Source organism: Cynara cardunculus, assembly GCF_001531365.2.
Source record: "Cynara cardunculus var. scolymus isolate 2C chromosome LG 13, CcrdV1, whole genome shotgun sequence".
Classification (NCBI taxonomy): domain Eukaryota; kingdom Viridiplantae; phylum Streptophyta; class Magnoliopsida; order Asterales; family Asteraceae; genus Cynara; species Cynara cardunculus.
Genome location: NC_037540.1, coordinates 5537800 through 5549486, shown reverse-complemented (window position 1 = coordinate 5549486; position 11687 = coordinate 5537800). Strand labels below are relative to the sequence as shown.

Below are 11687 nucleotides of genomic sequence, written 5' to 3'. Positions count from 1 at the left end.
TTAATAAGTTGTACTTACGTAAAATTGCTTGTAATCTTGAATTTTAAGTAATATGCATCAATAAACAATACTTTATGCATAAAAAATTGTTTTTAAGAGTTTTTGTCAAATGCTTTGTAATATAGTATACTATAGATATATGCAGTATTTTTAGGGATTTTTCTAATGTTGGGCTTAAGTGGCTAAGTAACAAGTAACTAAAGAATGGGCTCATCTCATTTAGGGTTGTGTTTAGCAATTAACATTTAGAGGAAAAATTAATTTTAGTCAAAAAAAATATATATGATTTAGAGATTTAGCATTTTAGGCCCCTTTTACATTTAGCATTTAATCAATTTTCCCACGAAATTATTTTTGAATATTTTTATGATGTGTGAACTATGAATCGTAATTGATTTATTGAGTTTTATTTGTATTTTTAAGTTAGGTATTGATAAGGAGTCAAAACTTAGAGACTTCTGGTATCTTGACATCTTTCATTTTTTCTAACTGAAACAAAAATGGATTATTATCAGAGGTTGCAACATTGAATGATTAGAAAAAGGCACTATAGACAATGGATGTTTCATGCATGGAGGCTGGAGTCATAATGAGAGCCCGACTTTCCCCAATAAAAGAAAACTCTTCTCGCTCACGAAGCAAATGGCCAAGGCAGAGGACTACAAGTTTCTCTTTGTTAACTGGTTTTTACCGGTTTGACAACCTTATTGTTAACTGTATGGTTTGAAAAATTCTCAAACAGTCACTTGTGGTCTTGTACGTTAAAAATGGTTAAACCACGAACATTCCTGATTTTAATAAAAAAAATATTCTTCGTATATTTGAGTTAAATCAAAGATATTTATTGAGTAGCCATAACTCGATAGATATTGGCCAAGGACTAAGCTACGTGGGCACCAAGGAATGAATATGTTATTTTTAAACATTTTAAATTATAATTATATACATATTGTAGATAAAACACATAAAAAACTCGTTTAACATAGACCCATGAGTCATTTTTACTGGTTCAACCACCTCACAGCTCCATAGAGTTGGCCTTGGCCTGTTAAAATAGAGTTTGCTTAAACTTTTATAGATACTTTCATATTATAAAATAATACTGAATTATCTTAAGGGAAAAAAAATACAACCATAAGATTCAAATCTATGTTTTCTATTTGTTCCTTAATAAATAATGTTACAATATATTTATGGCATTGGTTTTGTTGTACCAAAAAGGTTTGTTTTGCTTGACATTACTCTTTATTTTTATTTTTAATTTAAATAAAGATAAAATGGTTTTACAATATTTACATATAAGACAAAGGCATGAAATGTCATTCCTCAAAAGACGAGGGGTGTTGGATGTAAAATGTTAGAATTCTAATGATTATGGCAGGCTGGGCCAGTTGTGTTAGTTAATCTGGCCCATAACAGAATCTTAGCATTTTTTCCACCTAAAAGTTTCTAGATACAAATATTTTTTTAAGTAAATTACAATTTTTGTTGATAATTTTGATTTCCGTTGGTTCAATTTAAAATTGTGTTTTTTGTTTCTATAGTTTGTAATTTATTATTATTTCTGTTCTTAAACTAATTCCCACCTTCAAGTATAAGGGACTAAAACAGTAAATAATCATAAATCGCATGAATTGAAACAACAATCTATATATATCTATAAAGCAAAATCATGATAGGTTGACGTGGCATCTTCTCGATGCAAATATCCTATTTTTCTCTTTTTTCCAAATTTTGATTTTTTTTCTTAGTAACTTTGCAAATTAATGTTTACATTTAACTCAAAAACTCTTCCCTTTCTCTTGGTACGTTTCACCTTCAATATTTAAATCCAATTAATTTTCACATTTAACTCAAAAACTCTTCCATTTCTCTTGGAACGTTTCAACTTCAATATTTAAACTCTTCAATCTTTGGTTTTTTTCATTTATGTGTTCTCTATCTCAATGTACGAGCTTTAAATTACTGGTACACTCTCCCCTCTTCTTTTCCATCTCTTATCTATGGCAGAAGAGTATACACGAGTTTATCATTATATGTAAGAAGGCATTGGAACTTGGATTAAGAAGAAGTCTCCATTGAGGCTTTAGAATTTTATGAGAATTTTGATTGTTTTTGTTTTTGTTGTAGATTCACTTTTGTTTTTATGTTTTTTATAGTTTTTTAATTTGTAATTTTGTAAGAAAAAACACCAACAATAAAATGACATTTTTAGGCATCACAATCTAATTTTCTTTTTCTCGAACTTTGCTTCTTTTTTTTTATTGATGTAATTATTATCAAAACATTAAATTAATTAGACTATTCATTTTCGTTGGTTACATCCAATTTCTTTTGTTCGTTTATCCCATGTAACTCTATTTGTCATTTACATAACAATAATTGAACACACACACACACACACACATATATATGTTTGTATTCAATATATATAATCAACATATCTGTAAACTCATTTGTATGAATGAAATTACGATTAATGTATGTGTATTTTATTTACATACTTGAATATATACTCATTTATATTTTTCTCAATTTTTGTCTTTTTTATTGATGTAATTATTAGCAAACATTAAATTAATTAGACTATTAATCTTCTTTAGTTACACTCAGTTTTCTTTATTTCTTATAATTAACGAATATATAAATAATCATTATATTTAGAAACTCACTTATATAAATGAAATTATGATTAATATGTATAAGTCTATTTACATAATAGTTGAATATAATAATAATATATTTACTAAATGACCAAAAACACGAGTTTCAATTATTTTTTAGTACAACATAATAAGAAATACAAGATTAACCGAGGTTGTTCAAACAAGCATAAGACAACTAAAAGGTATTACCGTAGCAATTGGGATTATGGATTTTCAGTTTATGAGGGGTAGTATGGGACTCATAGTCGGGGAGAAAATTACCCATTTGATTGAATACGCGAAGTTGGGATTATAAAAGTTAGTTGAGAAATTGTGAAATTGGATTTTATCGACAGTGTAGCTCTCGTACTTTGCCAATGTATAACTCACAAACTGTAAGTCATAATAAGCTCGTATCTTGCAACCACTTTCATGAAGGGTCGAAAGTCAGTTATGACTAATTGGCTCGAAACAATGTGTTTTCGAGGTTGTTTACATTGTATTTGGGATTAATTTGTTTTTTTGTAAAATTCGTATAAAATATATGAATAATCAAAACGAGGTGGGTAGATTCATATATCAAAGGTAATACTGATTCTTATTAATTTAATATATAAATGTGATCATCAATTCATTTAGCTAACTTCAATAATTTTAAAAAAATTATCGTCATCGCGCAACAATTAAATTATAAACTATAAGAACAAAAATGCTAATGGATTATAATGATAACGATGAAAATCATAATTTCTAAATCATAAGGACCAAAATAACAATTTTTAACAAACTACAAGGACGAAAACTGTAATTTAATCTATTTTTTAATTAAAATAATTCTTTAAGTTCATTACAGTTATATGTATTTATGTGTGCGCCACTTCTTGGACAATGATTATTGATTCTTTATATCTAATTAAATTCATAATTAATTAAACATAATAATCTACATATATTTGAAATATCTTATATAAACGCTTTAATGATTTAGTTGAAATTACATGCATACCCCTTTGACTTTGACCACTACATATACCTTTTTGGTCAACCTATAACCAAAATTCCACAAGTCCTAATCTGTTTTATCCTTTAAATTACAAGACATATTTATCTATATCTTATTTACAAACTCGGTCTCTAAATTAGATATATTCAGCTCATTTGGTTTGTTCTAACCAAACATGAGTTTCACATAGAAATTACAGACGTCTCTACCTTCAGATCAGATATACTGTGTTCATTTGTTCAAATCAAACACGGGTTCCGAGCTCAAGCTCATGGCCTTTGCGATCACCTTTATCTCTATGATCAACAAGTACTTCAAGGGGTTTAAAAGTGTAAAATTTTGCACAAAACAAGTAGTAGACTAGATTAAGAACCTGCAAGGCTGTTATTATCCAGTAAAAATACTCCAATTTTCCCTTATTCAAGTTATTATCAGGAAGCCAATTTGACCCGTCACTCCCTTGGCTAAACTTGTGAATCATGGTCACCAGAAGGGTACTCATGTAATTTCCAGCCGAAATTGCCAACCAAAACAACGCAGTCGCCGTGCTCCTCATGCTCTCCGGGGCTTGATCATACATAAATTCAAGATGCCCAATTGATATGAAAGCTTCAGCCACCCCATGAAGGACATACTGTGGCACCAACCAAAACACCATGATGGGAATCGTTTCATGTGGTTTATCGGTCAAACCATGGGCAAAAGCGACATTTTTACGCTTTATTTCCATGAATCCAGCTATGAGTGTGGCGAAAACCGATATACTGAACCCAATGGCCATCCTGCAAAGGAAAGAAACTCCCCGTTCTACCCCTGTGAATCTGCGCATGAAGGGGACAAACACGCGGTCGTAGAAGACGATGGTGGCTAGCATCGAGGTCAAGGTGAAGACGGACATGGAGCCGGCGGGGATTTGGAAGGATTTAGTGAGGTGTCTGTTCATGGTTTTGGCTTGTTGAAGTGAGAAAGTGTTTTGTTGAACATAGGCTGTGAATAGAATGATTCCAGAAGCCCAAATTGGACCCATTCTGAGAAGTGATTTTAGCTCTTCAACTCTGTGGACTGTGTTTAATCTCCACAAGTTTGGTTTTGATTGAGATTCTGTGAAGTCTTGTGGGGTTACAATGGCAGCTTTGTCCAAGAACCTGCAATTAGGGTTCCACCCTCTAATTTTAGTTCCAAAACCATAGTATCTAAAAGCAAAAGGTGATCACACAAACACAAGGGTGATATCGATTGGTTTGAGCTTGTGCTCCAAAGGTTAAAAGTGTTAGGAGGTCAGGTTCAAATCCAATGAGAAATAAAAATCTTCTTTTGGCCATGGAAGTTCAAATGCGATGACTCCAAGTTATCCACAAAGTATGTGATCATCCTCGGATTAATCGGCTTGCATAACGAGTTTGATATCTAGGTTAATAAAAAATGTGATCATAGTACAACAAAATCGGTTTTACATAGGACGTCAAATACGTCTAAGGGCCTATTTGTTACCAGCTTAATGAACGACTCACACCATCTATACATGACTGTTTGGTAGGAACTTAATGATATAGAAAGTGACTTATTCAATAAGCTTATAGGAGGAGCTTTGATGTGAAAATTCATCTAAAAAATATTTTTATATTAATTCTCATGGGTTTATAACTTTTTTAATGGTTCTTTCGTTATGATATTTAGACATATTTTTGCAGAGTGAAAATGATAGCGACTTACTTCATTTGTTTGGTATGGAGAAGTGTCCCAGCAATAGAAATGGAGGCATCAAGCTCTTCATTCACATACAGCAGCTTAGGATCTGAAACCATTGCCAAATTTCTCTTCTTATAAGCTGCCACACACACTTGCACCAACCGGGTAAACGGGCTACCCGATGGATCCATATTCCGGTACAACGGGAGACCAAACACGAAGGCCACGATGGAGATAGCCATCGCTATCGACGGGACACCGAGACCCCACCCCCACCCTACATTGTCCTGAATGTACACGATCACCGTCACCGCTACAAGCATAGATGCCCCCATGCAAAAGTAATACCAGTTGAAGAATTTCCATGTGCTAGTCTTCTGTTTCTCGTCCGTTTCGTCAAACTGGTCCGCTCCAAACGCCACCACGCAGGGTCGGATCCCACCCGACCCGATTGCCGTTAGCAAAAGAGATATGTATAAGATTGCTAGCTGACCCGTATCCGCTTCTTGGCATATTTGTCCGTTTTGGCAGGGTGGGGGTCTTAACTTTGGTAGTATTGCCGATATTGTTAATGATACCATCCCCTGGTAACATATAAAAGCTAAGTCGAGTAAAATTATGTATACATACATGTAATAAAAATAAAATATCATATCAGTTATCAAGAAAATTAAAACAACTTACGATCTGATAAATAACAGAAGCCACACTAATGGTCCAAAACCGACCCGCAAACGAATCGGCTATGAAAGCCCCGAGCAAAGGAGTCAGGCTCGCGGTACCACCAAAGTTGGTTAGAGTGTTGGCGGCTTTGGTCAATGGCATATGCAGCTGTAGTGTTAAGTAGCTTATCATATTCGTTTGGAATCCCACGACAGCCAGCTTCTCACACACCTCGTTCGCTACATAAACACCAAACCGTTATAAATCAAGAAGTCGAGTTTTTCCGTTACCGTTTATGAGTTAGAGGTATGTTTATGGAATAAATAAAAGGAAGAAAGTGAAGAAAGAGAGTACCAAAAATGAAGGGCATGGTGATGAGTCCACCTTTGGGTCTTTTGGCATGATGATGAGTATTGGTATTGGTATCTTCCATTTCTTTGTGTGTAGTGAGGATGTTTCTACAATGCATAATTTATAGGGGGGATGGTATGCAACAAGATAACATTATCTTCTTTGGCACCATTTTGCACAACTTTATGGCCACAAATCATTGGAATCACCGAGTTGTGTGAATGAAGGGCAAATATGTCAAACAAGTATTTGGTACAAGGATTGATATATTTATTCAAATAATTTTTCCATTTATTTTAAAAAAAAATGTTGAGTAAATATTATATTTTATAACAAGATATATTTTAGTAATTGATAACTTATATATATACATATATAGATAATATACTTATCTGATTAGACCACAAAATAAATAAATAAATAAATATATATATATATATATATATATATATATAGGCCTATTCAAGGGAGAACTGAGTTGTTTGTAGTAACTGTGAGAACCAATATTAACCACAAATCAATAGATAAATTAGGAAATTTATAAATTTGGTAATTTTGAATTAAAATCTTAATGCAAGGATATTTTTGGTATTTTAAAACACTCCTCTCTCCTCTCTTCTCTCTCCGGCCTCCGGCCACCGTCCTCCGGTGATACCACTATGATACCACTGTGATACCTAAAAATATTGACTCTGTTAAACAAAAGATACATTGTGATAYCTAATCATATATAAGATGCATAGTGATACCACTGTGTTACATCTTCGATTGATCACACTAACGACATCAATGTGATACCCAAACACATATATGATGCATTGTGATACCATTATATTATCACCGGAGGACGGTGGCCGGCAGACGGTGGCCGGCGGACGGTGGCCGGCGGACGGTGGCAGGAAGACGGTGGCCGGAGAGAGAAGAGAGGAGGGAGGAAAGTTGTAAAATACCAAAAATATCMTTRCATTAAAATTTTAATTCAAAATTGCCAAAATTATAAATTTCTTAATTTATCTATTGATTTGTGGTTAATATTGGTTCTCACAGTTACCACAAACTAATTAGTTCTCATTTGATTAGGCCCCTATATATATATATATGTAATTATATGTAATTTTACATGTGATTACAAAACACAGTCAAAGTAAGGATGAGTGGGAGACATGGCCTATCTCATGTCACGACCAAAGTCGCGTGAATTGATGTGATTTTACACGTGAATTTTAGTGAAAAATCATATATGATTCGGTCATTTTCATGTTCTTTAATTTGGTTACTGTTCTCGTATGAACTTGACTCTCAAGTAGAAACTTATTAAAAGTTAGGATCCATGAAAACCAGTTTCAATTATAGTTTCGTAAGTGAAACAACACATGTAAAAACCAAACTCGTTATATTAACCAAAACCATCAAACAAATTTGTTTTTTAAACTTTTGTTTGTGAGTATGACCTTGTCTTTTTAATGTATAAATATACTTTTATGTTTTTCACGCAAAACATTCTTTGACGTTTCATGTATAAAACTGCATGTTCACATATGAAACAAAACATACAAAGTGGTTTTTATAATTTCCGACTTTTAAACGATTTTTATTTGATTTACCCTCTATCTAATAAATATTCCTTAAAAGGATTCACATTAAAGAACTATCTATTAAAATGAATAAATTAAAGGAACCTTTTCGATTCAGATTTTAGAATCATGAAGTGAATATAAAGTTTGTCGACATGTTAAATAGTGATGGTCGACATGACAACACATTCGATGTGTTTTTTATAATACAAAAAGAACAAATTTAAGACATCTTATAAGAATCATAAAATTTTAACTGTATAACTTTTTTGTTCTAACAAAAAAAACATAAAATCTGACATATGATCAATAATGAGCAATAACACATAAACTTTTATAGTATGTAAATCCATATCATAAACTCTATGTGTTAAGTTTGGCCTTATCTTTTGTACATGATGAAACATTGTGACATGTAAATGTAATTGTAGTTAAAAGCAGAGGTCTTGGGTTTTTTTTATAGATAAAATGAAGTATCTTCAGTCCATTAAGGTTTTAAGTATAAAATTCTTTTGGGTCCCTTCATCATTGTTGATCCGGTCCATTTGTGTTTCCCCACTTAAAAGACTATTTTTAAGCTGTTGTTATTTATTTTTGCTTTTTTTACTTTGCAATTTATTGTGTAAACTTGAGTTGAGTCTAAAAATTTGTATCGTTGACTTTATAATATGATGGAAGATTGACCATAAAATAGTTTATAAAGTTATTCTTTGAGGATACAACGATGGTATATATCTACCTTCCTTCGATCACGAGAACAACCATCAATTATCGAAATAGGTTTGTTTTTTCTCACTTATTTTTTGCGGACTAAATTTATGGAGTTCCAATTCATCTTCGGCTACATTTTGAATCAGACAAGATTTTTAGTGGTTGTTTACATATTCTGGGTATTTTGGATAATAGAGTTTTATTCATGTTTACAGTATTCAGATATTAAACTTTATTCATGTTTTGAGTGAATATTGAGTTTTTTTTTTATTAACCTGGATATCCAACCCGTTATCCGAGCTGACTAATCCTAGGACGACCACCTGCTTTGCAGATAGTCCGGAGTCACCACATTTGAACCTCCGTGGCCACAAGGGGATTTTTATTCCTCATTGGATTTAAACCTGGGACATCCTGCTACTTTTGACATTTGGAGTCAAGCTCAAACCAATCAGGCACCACCCTTGTGGTTTGAGTATTGAGTTTTGATTTCATATTGAATGGACTTCTGATTTAAAGTTTTTATCACGAAAATGATAGATATTTAAATAAGCAATTATGTTATAAATAAGCAGTTTACAGTTTTACAGTTCTATATTTGTAATGAGAATTGTTTGAACTCATAGGCGTTAAGTCTAATCCATTTATTTGTCGGCATGTGCATCATATCCTTGTTGGGAATGGTTCTAGCGACACCGTGAAGAGTGAAGTGCTAGTTAGTTGCACGAAAAGGATTTAGATATTCAGGGACGTCTTCCATAGTTTGGAGATAGCAGTTGTTATTGGATTTTAGTAACACCAACCCTTAATCTAGACTTTGTATAAGGTTTGGATTATTATTTATTGATGTTAAATCATAGATTTTCTTTATAGCCAAGTAAATATAGACAATCAGAAAGGAGTTTATTCCTTATTTGATGTAATATCGAAAATTTTAAAGTTGTCGCTCTTTCCAAATTTGAGGGTGTTGCGAACCAGGTACCCGTCTCTTGTGATTTGGTTCTACATTTTCCTTACAAATTGAGTGGAACTGAACCAAACCGAACCGTGAACACCTGTACTGGGTAAGACTTTAAAAATGTAAATAATAATACAGTGGAAAGGGATATTATGGTGTCGCAATCAAAATAATAATGTATGTTCTCGTCTTGTAAAAATGTATGACACCATTCTCTATAAAAAAATCTATTCGTACCGGTCCAACGACCATAATGAAAAAGTAAGTCATACGTCAAGACAGGTGAGTGGTGCCTGAAGTCAAAGCTATAGGCCTCTCAGATATCATCAGGGCCGGTTCTATGGGTTTTAATGCCCTATGCAAAAATACTAAAGAAATGGCACGGAACATATGATCTTTTAAAGATTTAGAACCTAGTCAAGTTAGGCGACTCATCATTGCCCTAAATTTTATTGATTATAGTAAAATACAAGGAAAGAAACATAAAAACTAGTAATAGATGAAAATTTGATACCTCTTTAATGTCTTCTGCAATCGCATGGATTGCACGTAACCAAGGCTGAGCCTATATATTATATAATAATTAATAAGAAAATATATTTATCATTTCTCAAAATACAAAATAATATCGATTTTATATTAATATATAATTACAAAACAAATTTTATATACGAGGAGTTTTGACAAATTAAATTACGTGGTTTTGCAACTAAATTAATTTCTTGACCCCAAATTGCTGTCCAATCAAAATCAATATTTAAGACAAAATGTTGACTCAATAATGGTAGCATGAAAAATTCAACCTTCTTAAGTCCCACCTTCCTTTTTTCCATACACCGTACACGTGTACAGATGCACAATTAAAAATGAATACAAGGTGAATAAATAAATCAATGTTTTTTTTTATAAATTTCGTAATTAAAATTATTTACAATATATTCATAAATGATAGGTTTAGATTTACGGATTATTTATTTACCTCTTAATAGTTTTATTAAAAAGTAACTTCTGAATCGTTAAAAGATGAATCTTGTTTGGTAAAAAAAAGTCTGCCTCTTAATGGTTCTGAAACATTCTGAATGATTTTGTATCATAGATCTCCCTTAACCATTAAGAGCTCTAATTTCATTGTACATAATTACCAAATAATTATATTTCATTTTATACTATATCATGAGAGTCTCTTAATCATTCTGACCATTTAATCATTCTGCACAAAACCATTCAGCAATTGTCAAACAACCCCTTAGTTATATTATTTTAGTTGGTGTTCACAATGTATTCATAAATCATACAAGATCTCATAGATTTAAAGTGTGTTTACAAATTATAATAGTATTTCTAAAAATTATTCACAATCTGTGTAACTTGTGTGTAATTGTCTGTGTATGTTACATGAATGATGCAGTTTTTAAAAGAAGACCCCTTACATGATATATATTTGAGTAGAGGGAGGATAATGCAAGAAGTAAATTAATTTGCAAGAATGCAATAAAGAATATAAGTCATATATCTTATTGGGAAAAGTCTAAAAAAGCTCAATGGACTTTAGTGTTTGGAATGATTAACTTCTTGGACAATTTTTTGAAACAAATAAGTCATTGGACATTACAAAACCTGTTAAACAACTCCTTGAACTTTCCAAAACCTGTTATATACATTCTTATGACCTATAAAACTAAAGGAAAAGTCTAAAAAAACCCAATGGACTTTAGTGTTTGGAATGATTAAGTTCTTGAACAATTTTTTAGAACAAATAAGTCATAGAACATTTCAAAACCTGTTAAACAACTTCTTGGATTTTCTAAATCCTGTTATATACATTTTTATTACCTATAAAACTAATTAACGTAGTAAAATAATGGAAAAAGAATGAAAAAAGCCAATGAACATTCATATTTTGAGCGATAAAGTCCCTAAACATTTTTGAACCAAAAAAGTACTTACATTATATAAAATAAAACAAATTACCAAAAAGTACTTACATTTAAAGAAGATTATTGATACAATTTATTTTAATTAAAAATAAAAGATATTATGTCAGTGACTTTTCAAATAAAATAAAATAAAAAGAGATTTAAAAAAGATTACTG

The 11687-nt window shown here is 31.7% G+C and overlaps 1 protein-coding gene across 1 annotated transcript; it reads right to left on the bottom strand.

Moving 5' to 3' along the window:
- Positions 1–3595: 3595 nt before the first annotated feature.
- Positions 3596–6433, bottom strand: LOC112525169 (protein NRT1/ PTR FAMILY 3.1-like). The gene is made up of 4 exons (XM_025135168.1): positions 6355–6433; positions 6022–6239; positions 5362–5921; positions 3596–4793 (listed from the first exon to the last, which is right to left on the bottom strand). Exons 1-4 carry the CDS (start codon positions 6431–6433, stop codon positions 3893–3895), a joined length of 1758 nt encoding a protein of 585 aa, XP_024990936.1. The 3' UTR covers positions 3596–3892.
- Positions 6434–11687: the final 5254 nt, after the last annotated feature.